Source organism: Lepidochelys kempii, chromosome 9 (genome assembly GCF_965140285.1).
Source record: "Lepidochelys kempii isolate rLepKem1 chromosome 9, rLepKem1.hap1, whole genome shotgun sequence".
Lineage (NCBI taxonomy): Eukaryota > Metazoa > Chordata > Testudines > Cheloniidae > Lepidochelys > Lepidochelys kempii.
In genome coordinates, this window is record NC_136388.1 from 102,033,086 (window position 1) to 102,049,320 (window position 16,235).

A 16,235-nucleotide genomic window follows, 5' to 3' on the forward strand; every position below is an offset into this window, starting at 1 on the left:
TATTTGGATTATTCTGCTTTTTAAACAAATTTTATTTTTAAAAAAGAAAAGTAAAATGCTTCCTCTTTCCACGGTGTGAGTGAACGAATCAAGACCGTTCCACCAGCCTTTGATGGAGAACGGGGATGTGGCTGGGTCAAAGATGTGGGGATCAGGACTCCAACATTACAGTCCTTGCCCTGCCATCAGACCGCTGTGCAACCTTGGCTAAGTCACCTCACTTCTCTGTGCTGAAGTTTCTTTGGGTGAAAACTAGGATCACTTTGCTGAAGGTGTTGTGAAGATTGACTGTTTGCAAAGTGCTTTGAGATCCAAGTGTGCTAAGAGCTATTATTATGTGATCTCTTTTCTATAAGAATTGGGGAGTATTTCCTACTCTGTGCAAAGTGTTGCTGAGACAGATGTTTGCAGCCCTTTTATTGTGCATAGCTTACCTGTGTGGATGAGACTAGCTGCCACTGGAAAAAATGAGGGCAACTGGTAAAGAGCAGTGCAAGTCCTTTGCAATGGATATGGACCTTTAGAGCAATGAGAACAGCAGGAGACAAATGCGGTTAACTGTAGAAAAGTATGAAATAAGCAACAAATTTGTGCAGAGATAAAGGTGCAGCAGTTGTAGAGCAGATGTGCGGGGATTTGGAGAATGATACATGAGACAAGGAGTGAGTGACAAAAGCACCAGTAAGAGTTTCAGAAGAGGAGGATGCAAGGTTAGGATGTATTCTGGCCATTCAGTAATGGTGATAAGTAGTTTACAGATCATGGAGATGTGCGGGGGGGAAACAGAGGTTGGGTCATGGATGCCTCCAAGTTTTCTAGCCTTTGAGGGAAGGAAAGTTGAGTTAAGGGGAGCAGTATCCACACTGGAGACAAGGCATGGAGAGGATTCCACCCAAGGCTGCCACATGGCTATCGTGTCTGAGGAGTTCAACGGAGATGGAGCGGGCAGCATGGAAGCCTGGATGCTAGTGAAGAGAAATGCCATTCCTGCAGGAGGCCATGTTCAAATCTATTGATGGAAAACAGAGATCCTAATGCTTCTCTTAATTGTTCCTAATACACACGCTTGTTACCAAAGTTCCCTCTGTTGTAATTCCTCCTCCTTGGCCATTGCCTCTGCCCCCATCCCCCTTTCCTTCAGTCCTTCCTAGTTAGACTGTCATGTCACATATGCATGTCTGACTTCACTGCAGGGCTGAGGAGTAGGAAAGAGGAAACTATTGCCAAAATACAAGTAGTGGTAGCCAGAGAAGGTGGCTGGGGCAGCCCCAGCCAATGAGAGAAGGCAGCTCTTTATGTAAAGCAATGGATTTCCCCCAAGTATGATTTTAATGTTTCTCCCTTTTAAGATTAGTCCAGTCCCTCCATGAGGTGGACCTCCAGGTCCAATATCACCCCACCACCGAGAAAGAGCTCTCAGATATTCATGGATTAGTAAATGAAATGGGCCTCCTCATTACCCTGCTAGCATCAAGTCAGGCTCATTCATCTCCCACCCCAGCATGATCACCCTGCTGTTTGGGGGGGACTTACTTCAGCTTCTGACCTTTGGTTTTGGAGCAACAATTCATTGTTAGTATTTTACAATATCCATGAAGAATCTCCTGGTGATGTGTGACTGAGGTGTATCTGAGGAAAGCTTACCCAGTCCATGTGGTGGTGTAACTAGCTGGATGAGAACTCCAACTTAGCTCTGGAGTTGCTGCTGGCTGTCCCTCCGGCTCACAACTTGCTGCTCTGCTTGGTGCTGTAAGTGTGAGAATCCTCTCAAGCAGAAGGGAGAGGACCAGTTTCTTTAATGTTCCTGCCAGCCTCCTCACAAGGCAGCCGCCTCCTTCCATCTCCTTTTAGTCTGCTACTCCTGGCCCTGGAACGTCCGCTGCTAAAGCGTTGCATAGCGATTGCCAGACTGGATCAAAGCTGGGGTCCATCTAGTTCAGTATCCTGTCTCCAACTGGTCAGCACCAGGTGTCTCAGAAAACAATGCAAGAAAATCTGCAACTGGCAGATGGGGGATAATCTGCCCCCCAGGAAGGTTGCATCCTAATCTGTAAAAATTAGGGATTGGTTTATACCCTGAAGCTTGAAGTCTTATATCCATCCCAAACCTTAGCCCCCATCTTTCTTCACTAATTATTATAACTCTGGATATTCTTATTATCCATATACATATCCAATCCCTCTTGATTTACTAAATTCTTGGCCTCAACATCCTGTGGCACTATGTTCCACAATCTAATTATGTGTTGCCTGTAAAAGGATTTCCTTTCACTCAACGCACGACTAGCCTAACTGCTTAGACTGGCTCTTTCAGTGAACCCTGGTACGGAATGAGGAACCCCACTACAGGGTTAAGGGTACGTCTGTGATGCCCCCTTGCGGGACTGGCAGACGCAACAGCCATTATTAAACCAGAAGAGCTGACTTATGTGCTGATTTGCAGAGAACTTTGGGTTTTCCTAGGCTTGGAATTGTATTTGGCTTCTGTGTGTGCTGACTTGGGGTGGGCCTGGGCTCTCTCAAAGCCTGTGGGGGTAGAGGTGGCATGACAAGTGTTCATAACTTGGTAGTGTGTAATTTTAACCTGAACACACACAAGCCCCCTAGGAACCTGCGCCACAGCCCCCTTGGGGTTAAACAAGTGAGGGGCTCCACAGATGACGGGGAAACTTCAATCTACTGCTCAGCCCCACGTCAGCAACATACAGTGGGGGCTTCACACATCTTCATAAATGATCTGGAGGATGGTGTGGATTGCACTCTCAGCAGATTTGCAGATGATACTAAACTGGGAGGAGTGGTAGATACACTGGAGGGCAGGGATAGGATACAGAGGGACCTAGACAAATTGGAGGATTGGGCCAAAAGAAATCTGATGAGGTTCAATAAGGATAAGTGCAGGGTCCTGCACTTAGGATGGAAGAACCCAATGCACAGCTACAGACTAGGGACCGAATGGCTAGGCAGCAGTTCTGCGGAAAAGGACCTAGGGGTGACAGTGGACGAGAAGCTGGATATGAGTCAGCAGTGTGCCCTTGTTGCCAAGAAGGCCAATGGCATTTTGGGATGTATAAGTAGGGGCATAGCGAGCAGATCAAGGGACGTGATCGTCCCCCTCTATTCGACATTGGTGAGGCCTCATCTGGAGTACTGTGTCCAGTTTTGGGCCCCACACTACAAGAAGGATGTGGATAAATTGGAGAGAGTCCAGTGAAGGGATTAGGGGTCTGGAACACATGATTTATGAGGAGAGGCTGAGGGAACTGGGATTGTTTAGTCTGCAGAAGAGAAGAATGAGGGGGGGTTTGATAGCTGCTTTCAACTACCTGAGGGGTGGTTCCAGAGAGGATGGTTCTAGACTATTCTCAGTGGTGGAAGAGGACAGGACAAGGAGTAGTGGTCTCAAGTTGCAGTGGGGAAGGTTTAGGTTGGATATTAGGAAAAACTTTTCACTAGGAGGGTGGTGAAACACTGGAATGCGTTGCCTGGGGAGGTGGTGGAATCTCCTTCCTTGGAAGTTATTAAGGTCAGGCTTGACAAAGCCCTGGCTGGGATGATTTAATTGGGGATCGGTCCTGCTTTGGAGCAGGGGGTTGGACTAGATGACCTCCTGAGGTCCCTTCCAACCCTGATATTCTATGATCTCAGCTGGGGCCTGGGGTTAGTCCTTAGGGTCCCCATGTGTGCCACATCTTAATCAAGAGTGTTTTGTCCATCTCCCCTCTTTCTGCGATCACACAACATCCTTGTAGTGACTCCAGCAATTGCTCCGGGGGGAAGTGACATTAGGAAAATATTTCTGTATTTTTAGCTCTTTGTTGCAGTTTAACGGCTGGAAACCAGGCAGAGCAGCCAGTGCCATCCATATTATTTATTTGTGTTGCACAGCCAGCCTGAAACCCCAGTCGGTATCAGGACCCCTGGTACTAGTGGATGTACAAATGCATAGCAAGAGACAGTCCCTGCCTCATAATGCTTGCAGCTGGAGTCAAGAGAAGACACAACAATGTGAGCATCAGGACTGTGCACACCCCCAGGAGATGCTCCATGGACCAGCTCTGTCTGCTGTCATGCTGTAGGAGCAGCACTTATGTGTCCCAAAGGAGCGGGGGAGGTGGGGATTAAAGTGGGTAAAAATTGAGCCATTTGGATTTCTCAGCATCTCCTAACACCCACTGGCAGTGGTTCCGAGCTTTGTCTGATGGGTGGCAGCAGCTCCCTGGGCTCTGGGCCAGGGAAGAAAGGTGTATTTGTTGTTCACCTTTCTCACACACTGAGCATTCCGAGGGGAAGCTGCATACGAGTGGGAATTTCTTGTGCTCTTAGTATCTCCATCTCCGCTTGGGTTTTGGTACCTGGAGATACACTGAGCTAGTCCCAGCAACTCTTTCATTGTATAGAATCCTAGCACAGAAATGATCATAGCTAGGCTCTGACTAGTCCAGGCCTGGGGAGCTGGGGCAGGACTGTTCTCCTCAACAGTCTCCAGGGCCTTATCCAGTCTAGTTTTAAATATCCCGATTGGTGGTTCCTCCCTTCTTCCTGCTGGAGACAGTCCCGCAGACTAACAGATCCTTCAGTGTCAGGGCATTTGTCTTGGTGTTTTCACTGTTCGTTGGCATCTGATCTGGTTATCTAGGTTCTAGGCTCGTGCTATTACTCTGTTTTCATCCCATCGCTCCTAACAGCGTACACTTGTGCTACTGCTCTAAACCATTCCTCTCCCACCTGGGTGTGGATTACTCCATGCAGATACTTACAGGCTTTTTTCAGTTTTCCCCCTTGGCAGGAGTGTAACCTAACTAAACATATTTCTGTGATTGTCCCTTGTAGCTTGGCCCCCAATCATTTCAGTGACTCTTCTCTGAACTCCTTCCAACTTTTCACTTTCTTCCTAATACAGAGGTGACCTGTATTCCAGGGGTCATCTGTAAATACCTACGTGGGGAACAAATACTTAATAATGGGCTCTTCAGTGTAGCAGAGAAAGTTACAACACGATCCCCTGGCTGAGGTGAAGCTGGACAATTTCACACTAGAAATAAGGTGTCAATTTTTAATTAACCACTGGAGCAGCTTACGGAGGGTCATAGTGGAGTCTCCATCCTGAGCAATGTTTAAATCCAGATTGGAGGTTTTCCTAACAGCTCTGCTCTGATTTCTTTTGGGGCAGTTCCACCACCTGTGTTATGCAGAAGGTCAGACTGGGTGGTCACGCTGGGCGCTTCTGGCCTTGGAACCGAGGAATCTGTGCACAGAGCACTGCCCTCTGCCTGCCCACAGCCCCAAAACAAGCTTCTTTTACCGTCCCATGGTGGTTGGGCTCTTTGAGGATCCATCCTTTTGACTGGCCTTGCGCACGCACACATCCACACCCCCCCCCCCCCCGGGATATCAGCGTACATGGAAATGGAAGGGACTGGAAGCACAAAACCAGGTGCAGGAATGAAGCTCTGTAGAACACCTCTAACACAGGAAGTAGAGCTTTGATGCCCCCAGATGAGAGGGGCTGGTGCTGTTGGGTGAATCCATTATCCTTTCACCTCTGCGTTCCCAATCTAGCTTGAGTCACAAGTGACCTTGAATTTAGTCTCATCCTGACCCCAATTTGTGCATATCACAACACAACCACACAAATCAGCGGGGCTGTCCATCTCTGCTCTAGGTCTGTAATAGCAGGGTGGGGGTGGGCACAGGAGGGGGTTACCGTGGGCTGGGGGGGTGGGCACAGGAGGGGGTTACCGTGGGCTGGGATGGCTGGGGGGGTGGGCAGCAGCAGGGTGGGACTGAAGGGTGTCAGGGGTGGTGCCTGTGGGGAGCCCTGAAATAACAGTGGGAGCTGCAAGACTAAGATTCCTGGTAGTGCTGTGTAGGTTCCGAGGCGGAAGTGACCAGGAAGTTTGCATGTCCTGATGGGGACAGGACTGCACTGGGAAGGGTGGCTACATGTCAGGAATGAAATGCGTTTGCAGAGTTGTGTTGTGGAAGGTGGGTCCAGCATCTGCCTGTGCTCCCTTTGATCCCAGCACTGAGTCTACCCACTGAAAATGTGTTCTCCTCCCTGCTTGTGCTAAAAGAGAAAACACCAAGCATTCTCCTTTCCAGTTAATGACAGAGGGCCCAAAGCAAGAACATAAGGATTTAACAATTTCCCTGGTTTCAGAGTAACAGCCATGTTAGTCTGTATTCGCAAAAAGAAAAGGAGTACTTGTGGCACCTTAGAGACTAACCAATTTATTTGAGCATGAGCTTTCGTGAGCTACAGCTCACTTCATCGGATGCATACCGTGGATACTGCAGCAGATTTCCCTCTATTCTTAGCTTCCCTCCATTGTGCCCAGGTGTTGCAGCACATGGGGTACAGAGTGATAGGCCCCTGGCTGTTTGGAAAGCAAATGAGCAGGCAGCCTTCCCTGGAATTCCCTGTCATGAGGGAAGAGGCCTCCTGAGTTTGTTTTAATGTAGATTCTGGATTTACGGTGCAGTGGTTACCCTGATACACCTTCCAGTTTTGCTTTAGATAATTACTGTTGCTTCAGTGCATTCAATATTCCCTCTGTGTTCCCTGTCCTGTATATTGGGAGCATTGCAAATAGTGACGGTACTTTTATATGTAGTTATTTTAACGACAGCTCTGAAAAGTGACCACTGTACATGGCATTTGGGTGTCACCCAACTGCGAGATCAAAAGGGTATTGTTTGTGTAGGCTGTAGAATGACAAGAGTATCCCTTGCTTCTCTTAGTGATCTCCTGGGCCTTTTCCACCAGTAACTTCTATGGATTTTGTGGGATTTCTGACCGAGTCATTTCAGCCAGGACAGGTTTTTGCCCCTTTTTTCCCAGCACTGTGATTGGCAGCTGGCTCCATGAGGGGGCTGAATGGTGCAGCAGGCTCCAGGGGTAGGAATGAGGCAGCTGTGTCTTTAAGGGCCTGCTGTTTAACATTCTCGCTGCTGCTGATGCTGCCCTGTGCTGTGATTGGCTGAGGGCCGGGAGAACAGGGAGGCTGGAGATAGATGCTCTTGCCTTCTCCCTTCTCGTCCAGGGACCAGAAACAGCAGAATCCTCCAGCCCAAGCCCTGCAGGTGAAGCCAGCTATCTTCTTCCTACCCCCTGCACATACCCACTGAGGGAGCCTGACTACGCACACGGCTGCCAGGGCCAGGGACTCCTCTGCCACGGACCCTCACTGGGGAAGCAGCAAAGCAGCTAAATGAAGCAAGGCAGAGAGCTGATTGCACCGAGCCCCCCATGCCAGCAGCTCTCCAGGGCCTGAGGGGCAAGCTGACATGCTAGCACCTGAATGGCTGGCAATGCAGAACAACAGAAACCGTTTTTATGGTGTGGCTGTCCTTTGGAGATAATAGATTTATAATTCTGGTTTTTGTACAGAAGACTCTGGACCATCTCTCTACAAGAGGGGGAGGGGGTGCGTAGAGGGAGAGGAGGCGGAGGCATATTCTGCTCGGGGCGGGGGGTCCCTTTTCCCTTTTGTTCTTGGTTGTGTGTGTATTATGAAAGCAAATATGCACAAGCACCACCACTGTTGTAAGTGCCCAGAGTGCTACGAAGTGACGCGGATGGCGGCCCTGCGTCGCATGGAGCCTCCGTCCTACGGCGAGTGGCAGCATGAGCAGTACGGCTACGGGGGCTACAGCTCGCAGACCCTGCCGTCCCAGGGGGGAGCCACCCCCACCTCTCGGAATAAGAGCAAACTCATCCCCACCTCCCGGGACAATGTCCCTGCTCCCCTGAAGCAGGGGCAGGGGAAGAGCACTCCCAAGATGAACGGGAACAGCACAAACTGGTGGCCAGAATGCACATGTTCGAACCGCGACTGGTATGAACAGGTATGGGACACAGGTTGGCTCCCCGCAGCCAAGGTGGTGGGGGGGGGAGGGGCAGCTTTTGTTACAGGGCTTGTTACCACTCCCCAAGCATCCTAGGCACTCGTTCTGCCTCCGTGTGTCTAGAGTAAATGGCGGGGGGGTTGAGGTACCCCAGGGATGGGGCAAGTGGGTGGAAGGACCCCTGGATTCTGCAGAATGTTCATTCGGAAAGAGAGATGTGTTAGCAAGAAGGTGGCATCCTGTAGCACATTTCGGCACTGCTTGGCTATTTGGGTTGGCTGGACGGGCCAGGACTTCCCAGGCCAGCATCGAGGCTGTGCACTCTCTTCTCTCGTTCTGCTCTGGGCTAGGAACAGCCTCCTGAGGCCTTAGCTGCTAAGGCCTGTCTGAATTCCGCTTGGCACAAGTACCGGTGATCATTGGCACCCCACCCCAGGTTCTCATTGCTCAGAATGCAGCTGCCTGAAGTCTCGGTGATGCCAAGTGTCCCATCAGCCCTTGGGAGCAAGGCACCAGGCATACTGCCCTCAGGGCAGTCTCTGAGGCTGTTGGCACCGACTGCCAGCACTCACCAAACTAGTTTCCCACCTTCTATTGGGTTTGGAAGCCTGTTCCCCACTCGTCGTTCCAAGCTCTCCATCCCCATCGATAATTATATAACCTTCTTCTGGTCTCTGGCATGTTGTGTGCTTTCTGCCCCATTTCACTGCCTTTACTTCTTCCCATCTTATTACTGGTCTCCTTAACGAGCAATTGCCGGGCTGTCTCTCTCATCTTTTCTACATGGGGAGGCCATTCTTCTCTTGAACCCATCAGCCAGCCTAGAAAATGGATGGAGCCTGTTTGCAAAGCCGTAAAATGGAGGCTGGGGCCAGGCTGAGAGACCATCTACCTCCAAACCCTGTTCTTTCCTCCCTACGTCCTTCTTGGTTACTGGCTGAATCCCTGCGCATCTCTGAAATAATCTGATTTTGAAATGAAACTCCCAGAGGAGTGTTTACAGAAAGTGCCCCAAAACCAAACGTCCTCCTAGGAGGACGGTTTCTGTCTGTCTCTTCACCTAAATCTGTCTCTAGCTTTCCTGCTGGCTCCCAGCAAGCTGGCTCCATCCTGTCTGTGCTGTAGCTCCATCCAATGCATGGAGCGCGAAGGGCGAGATAGGCACCGGGATGTCAGAGCAGCCAGTGCCTGTTATTCCTTCATTTCTCCTCCCCTCCCCCTTAACCCTGGCAGTGGCGGGTGCTGGGATGGTCCTGTTAAGATGATTGCAAAGGGTGACAGAGAGAAATGTCCGTTTGATCAGTGCCATCAGCAGAGCTGGGGTGGGCAGAAGGGGCCATGCTTTCACATGCAGGAATCCTTCATGTTTTGCAATGGTAGAACAGGAGTCCTTTTCTCTTTGTGATGCTACCACTGAATGTTAGAGGTTGGTTTGGCTTGAATGTCTGCAGATTGGAGAATGCTTTATTAGGTTCTACCATTGCTAAAAGGCAAAACCATCTCCCAGCAGTGCAAGGGATCGATGGAGTGATGCCTTACCTGTGTGCAGGGTTACATGTGCCTAGCAAGGCTCCGCATGTATCATATGGGGGTGTGTGTGTGTGTGTGTGTGTGTGTGTGTGTGTGTGTGTGTGGTATGAACACCGACCATATCAGAGAAGGCAGAATTGCTCCCTGGTGTGTAGCAAATGTATGCACTGAGTAAAGCTGTGCAGCAAATGCCTAAGGCTCAGACATCTTGCACCTTTACAGCAGAAGCATCAGTGTTCTTCGCCGTCCAGTTATGGACAGGCCGAGGACAAAAGGTGGGCAAGCAGAAACAGCTGTGCCCGGCCGCTACAACAGTAAAGGAGATTGGTTCTGTGAGGCTGAAGGGGCTTTCGCGATCCAGTGGGAGTGTGATGGGGGGGTGCAAATGCTAAAGGTAATTGTTCAAACATCACAGCACTGTGTCGCACTAGAGATAAAGCCAAGTCTGCTCTGATATAGGGCTGCCCCTTTAAATGGCATCTGTGTTCCTGGAACCATTTCAAAAACCTGAGATGAAAAGGATTGTGTAGACAGAGCTGGAGGAGGAAGAGGGGGCTGGGGGACTGCACTGTGAGAGGAGGGACCCGCTCACTTCACGTGGGCTCTGCACCTCTCTCCTCCTCCGTTGCAACCTGTTCTCTCTCCCTCACATGCAAACAGGCACGTGTGCACACAGGGTCTGCTCAGCTGCTTGCAGGCATGCAATGTAGTGTGACACACACACACGAGGGGTTCGTGCACACAGTGTTCACTCCCGTCTGGTACATGTTCCTTTACCTCCTAGAAACACATGTATTGTATGCACCACTACAAAGGCATACATTATGTGCCCACACACGCTGCCTTGCACAAAAGCACACCGTATAATCAGAAACATTAACACACACCACCTCCCACCTCTCGTGGCCTGGCTTTTTCCCCTCCTCCCCCCACAAATTGGCTTATGCAGGCAATCGAGAAGCCCCTATGCCTGATTCCAGGAAGGGCACAAGGGCTCAGATAGGCTTTTTATCCCCAACTCCCCCTCCTTTTCTGGCTCTCTTCCTTCTCATCTCTCCTACCCCCAGTCATCTTTTTTTCCTCTTATTAATTCATGCCTTTTTTTCTCCTCCACTTTTTCTTTAAGTCTCTCTTGTTCCTTAATTGTTCTGTTTTTCCTCCTCCCTCTCCCCTCCCCACTCTGTCTGCCAGCACCCTGGAAATGGGAAGTGGGGCCGGGCATGGGTGAGCAGAGGAATCCGCGCTAACCCTTTACTAGAGAAGGGAAAGAAAGGCAGAGAGCAGCATTAGCCAGCTGGGCAGTGTCACTGATCTGCAGTGGCTAGAGGAACTGAGTGCCAGAAGCCCCGCCCCTCCCCTCCCCTTCACATTGATGCTCCAGGCTTCCCAGGGGAGAGAGGCATTTAGAAATTCCCAGTACGTCCATCTAAGGCTGCACTGACATGTTGTGCTGAAGCCTATGCTCGGTTTGTCTCCCGCACCGAGGCGCTAGGACGTGGATGCCAGTGTTTACAGGCCACAGGCCTGGCATCATCACCAGCAGAACAGGCAGGAACCAGACCCTTACTCCCTCCGCCCCCTCCCCCCAACGGAACAACCTTTGGAACCAACCTCGACCGAAGGGTCTCCTCTCCACCCACGAAAGCCCAAAACACACTGGGATTCTGGTCACTCTGAAGGGGAGCCCCAATAGTTAGAATGAGACACACTGAGGTGTCCAAGGTTTCAGCGAGTTGTTCTGGGACACTAAGAATTTCCAGTGACATGTGTCCATGGGACACAGATGGAGAATTGCCACACGGGCAGAACTTCAGGGGTGGGGAGGCCGGGAGGCATAGCCATACTTTAAGCTGGAGCCTTGGAGGTTGCTAACCATTTGTTAGCAAATGTCCTGTATTTCTTGAGGCTGCCTCAGCTTTGCTGTCCCTGCTTGATCTGAAATGCCCATTACTGAATAAAGTATCCAGTGCAGCAGAGGTCTCCTGCTCTCTCCTTCCATGGGCCTCTCTGGAGTTCTGTGGCACTGTCAAAGTTTAGAAAGAACACCATCCATGTCATTTTAGGGGTGTGTGGGGGGGTGACTATGCAAATGGGGGAGAAATATGGTCATGTAGGCAGAGTGGCATTAGAAGAACGTTCGATAAACAGCCAAATGTGACTGTATCTGAGTGTAGGAGGTACCCATAGACTCAAACCAGGAGGTAGGTGATGAGGGTGGCTCCGAGTACCTATGGCTCCATAGCCCAGCTAAAGGAGCAAGAGGTGCCTGGTGTCCTTCGGTTCCCTCAGAAAAGACTAGACTTCCTGGAGAGGGCATCTCGGGGATCCCAGCAGCAGGTAGGAATGTCCCCTTTGGCAGGGTTTTGTGCCTGTGCAGGGAAAAGCAGTAGAAGGGTCAGGCAGCCATGTGCAAGGTGTGGGTTGGTTTGGTTTCTGTGGGGAGTTGCTAAGGAAAGGTTAGTTGAACGCTGAAAGTAGCATTTGCTTTAGTTTCTCCCTTCAATTGGGAGAATTGACGTGGTATTTTTGGCACAGTTGCGGCAGGCATGTCTGGAGGTAGCACTTGCTCTACAAGGGCCGACCTGCTGTTTTTGACAAGGATTAGGATGTTGGCGTTCTAAGACCCCAGGGGATAAGGGGTTGGATGAACAGAAATGAAACCAGGACGACAGAGCACCAAGAATCCAAAGAACTGTACCCAACATTTGGGAAGGAGGAAATGGTTTTTAACATCACAGAGATCACTGAGGCTCAGAAGGATAAGGAGAGGAGGAGTAAGCCAGGCTTCATAGCATTGTGAAGGGGAAAGAAGCCCATCTGGAGATGGTCTCAGGTGCTGTTGTGAGAGGGGTTGCTTAGATGAGTGACCTTCTGTGAGATTTTGCTGGGAAAGGGGAGGTTGGATGTGGGTCAGAATCTGAAAAAGAGAAGACATAGGGAGAATTTCTGAGATGAGTGTGGATATTGGCCTTCAGAATATGAGGGAAGACACAATGGGCTAGTGAGTGGTGAATGGCCGATTACTGGAGTGCTGGAAAGGGCAGGACTAGCAAGCAGGACATACACTGAGAGGGAATAGGCTAGAAGCCAGAGATGATGCCTCGCTGGTTTCCAGGAGAGGTGGGAGGGGATGGTGAACAAGAAAAGAGGTGATGGGGACATGGAGCTATATGAGGTGGTAAGGTTGGCAGGCTGATGTTGCTATGGCTACTTATATTCTATTCATGGAAGAAATTAGCTAAATCTTTGCACTTGAAGATGGAGGAGGAGGGAGTTCTCGGCGTTTCGGGGAGAGAGGAAGAGAGAGAAGCTGAAGCAGGAAAGGGGTAAATTTTCCTTCCAAGTGCTATTCTTGGTGTGGGGAGAAGTAATTCTATAAGGGGTGAAATTCTGGTCTGTCCAGGCTGGAGAAAGTGAAGGAAGATGAGAATTTACAGACCAGAAATAAGGCACAGTAGCAGCAGAGTCTCCAAGGCACAGTGGGCCTGTCAGCTGTCTCCAGTGTGACTGATCCATTCCAGAAGGAATGGGGAATTGCACATGGCAGGCCATACTGGAACATGCCAAGCAGGCCTTTTCATGGAAGGAGCGAGCTCTGCTGCACATCAGGAGGGATTTGCTGCACATCAGGACTTGGTTTTAATTAAAGATTTCAAACCCTGTGAAAGCTATTTTTAGCTATTTAGATGTAGATAAAACAATAGCAAAATCCTCCCTTAGCCTCTCCTCTCCCCTTCCTGTTTCAGGGGCTGGGTACAGTGCAAAAGAGGATGCATGGATTCTATTCTGATGTATGTTCCCCTCCTCTCCCCATTGCTGTCCTCTCCCTTTTTTTCCTGTCACCTCTCTGACCATTCCCAATGGGTCTTTCGCTGGGTTAGCCTCACCCCTCAGTTGTAGGAGTCCTGGGGCTGCTGCCCAGGGCCTTCCTTTCTCTTACTTGACAACCTCTCTCTGAATGATTTCTTCTGTTCACCTACATTCATTTATCACCTCTTCGCTGCTGCTGTGTGAATCCACATAGCTGCTCTCGCCTCGTCTCCTTCCATCCAACTGTACATGTGAGCGTGTGTCTTAACAGTGCTTCCTGGCTGTCTTGCCATCCACTAGCTGAACATGGCCAGAAACTGAACTGCTCATCTTCCTTCCCAGACCTTCGCCACTTCCCCTTGGACAGTTCCTCCTCCCTGTCACTCATGCCCATACCCTAGTAACCCTCTGCAGCTCCTCCCTCTCCCATGTCCTCCACATGCAGTCTGTGTCCAAATCCTGCTGCTGCTCCCTGAAAAGCCTGTTCCTTTCCCTCTCCGTGTGCCTACAGCCCTCAGTGATAACTCCATTCAAAAGCAAGTCTCCTGCTACAGAACCACTGGCCCTTTGACATGTGACACATGAGACAGATGGGTATACCACCATTGGAAATATTGAGCCAAGTCCTGTCCTAGAGTTGTAGAAAGAGTAAATCAACCCACATGTGTAAGTCTTTTTCAAGAGTGTAAATCCAAGCTGGATTCCAAGGTACAAAGCCTGCCGACTGAGGAAGGTCTGATTCCCAGACACGGGTGGGTGGGTGGCTGGCTGGCACATGTGATTGACAAGCTCGGAGGGTTGCCCAACTTGGCTTACAGAAGCTGCACACTGATACAGCACAGAGCCCTTGTAACAGGCAGGCAGCTAAATCCAGGGCAACTAAGCAAGAAAGAGAAAAGCTGCTCAAATCACTGCAGACAGGAACCACCCAGAGGGCCACATAGATAGGCCAGGGCCATCATGGCTCCCACATGGCAAAGGAGAAGCATCCAAAAGTGTAGTAAAATAGACCCTTGACTCTGAAAGTGGGTTTTTTTGTAAAATATACGGCGTGTGTGATAATATATGGACATGTGTTTAGCCACACCTCAGGGAAGCAGTGATTTGCAGGGAGTCAGTGTGTTTGAGTGGATAAGGCATTGGACTAGGAGGAAGGAAACCTGGATTCTATTCCAAGTTCTGCAGTGACCTGGTAGGTGGTCTTGTGCAAGTCACATCATTTCCTTGTGTCTCAGCTTCCCCATCTGTACTACAGGGGTCATACCTTCACTGTACAGTGATCTGAGAGCCATAGGTGGAAAGTGCTGTGTAAAATCAAATGATTGTTATGTATAAACCCACGGTTAAGAAAAATAGATGGGAAGTTGGTGCTATGGTTATAAATACAGACCAGTAATTTAAGGGGTAAAAAAACCTTAATACAACAGTTAACAAACCCAAGCATCTCAATCTGAAATGTAAAGTTAAAACCTCAAAAAGTTTACTTGACACCTACTATCTCGAGGAGTGTGTGAGGGTGAAAAATGCCAAGGCTGCCTCAAGTGAGGATTAAACAGGGCTATTCAGATGCTATCAGCATAAAGTTCCCCTTTTTGTTACTTCTTTGTTTTACCCTTCTGTGAACAATCATTTGGATTTGAGGTTCTGTTACCAAGGAGGTGGTTTGCTTTTACAGCACCCAAGAAATGCTTCTTAATGTTCAGTAACTATTCAATACACAACACAAAGCAAAACAGAAAAAAAATTAATATTTGAAACTCCAAAGATCAGGCAAATCGTCCTTTAAACAACCTCCCATATTCCCTTTCTTTCTGTATCTGTCTGTTTTTAAGGGAGAAACACTCTCACACAAGGGTTCAGGTAGCACTAAATGTTCTTGTTATGGGAAAAGAGTCAATTTTAGGGGGTAACTGTCAGGACACGAGATCTGGGAGTACATAGTACCTATAAAAATTGGGTTTAGAGGCTTGAATATGGAGCAACGCGCCTAACTTTCATGTTCAAACCTAATTGCCTTAATTGTTTTTAAATGAAAACTTATAGGCTTCAGAAGCTGATTGCTTTTGCCTGGGAAAGCTTCCTGTCTGCCCTATTCTGCTGGGTAAGAGTCTCTTCTGGTCCCTAAAAGCCCCCAGAGTGAACATGGAAAAGCATGGAGTTCTGTGTCACTGCTAGTGAATGTTAAACCCTGCATATCTCAGCATCCCAGCCAAGAATCCTTGCAACTGGGGATGTTTTAAGCCCTGTATGTTTCACTGTTTTGCACACACCTGGGGATGTTTAAAACTAGGTCCACAATGATTTATGCAGCAGAGCGTATGCAGCCTAAGTGCAAAGGTGTCTCCGGCTTACGGTTCAGATTCAGAGTGGCTGACCATAGTGCAGAGTTTGCTAGGTTGTGAGATCTCAGACTCCTGGCATGAAAGCTGTCCATTAGGAAAGCTGGGGCGGTTGGATGTGTCTGTTGTTGTTGTGTGTATTGCGGCAAGACCTAGGAGCCCCATGGTGACAGGCACTGTACAGACACAGACCAAAAAGCAGTCCTTGCTCCAGTGAGTTTGGTGTCCATGTCCAGTGTCACGGGGAAGGTATCAAGGGACGGTGAAGAGGGAGACAGTCTCCGGTTGAGTAAGGGTATGTCTAGCGGTGTGGGCTCTGGCATGGGCTAGGCCTGTAAGTAAGTTTCCAGGCAGGCTGGGCAGCGCAGGTTGATGTCTGCACCACTGTGTCTTCCCCGCGAGGTTTCATGGCACTAGCTGGATTGCAGCTGGCATAGGAATATGTGTGCTAGCTTTTAGTCAGATCACCGACTGCCATGTAGGCACACCCTAAGCGGGTGGGTGGCTGTGCTCCCAGTCCAGCAACAGCGCTCCGCCTGTGGTCACCTACAGAGAGCAGCTGGAGTGCTGCTCAGCAGCAAGCGGGGTTTGCAAAGACCAGACCCTGTGTTGGAACTTCATGGCCTATCTCTTCTCCTCCCTTCCATGGCTTCTCCTACAATTTCCAGCCTCGCCATGGGTATAGGGCTTGGCTGCTGGCTCCTC

The 16,235-nt window shown here is 49.6% G+C and overlaps 1 protein-coding gene across 9 annotated transcripts in view; it reads left to right on the plus strand.

The window, feature by feature from the left end:
- Nucleotides 1-16,235, plus strand: part of DLG3 (discs large MAGUK scaffold protein 3) — a 180,353-nt gene that overhangs the window by 51,444 nt on the left and 112,674 nt on the right. For 2 of the 9 annotated variants that reach the window (XM_073358609.1, XM_073358610.1), the window contains exon 1: nucleotides 7,448-7,851. The exons of 6 other annotated variants lie outside the window; for them this stretch is intronic. In XM_073358609.1, the coding sequence (XP_073214710.1) occupies nucleotides 7,516-7,851 (336 nt within the window). In that variant the 5' untranslated portion in view covers nucleotides 7,448-7,515. Of the gene's footprint in view, nucleotides 1-7,447; nucleotides 7,852-16,235 lie in introns of those variants that run through there. One more of the 9 variants, XM_073358614.2, reaches the window with a different exon arrangement.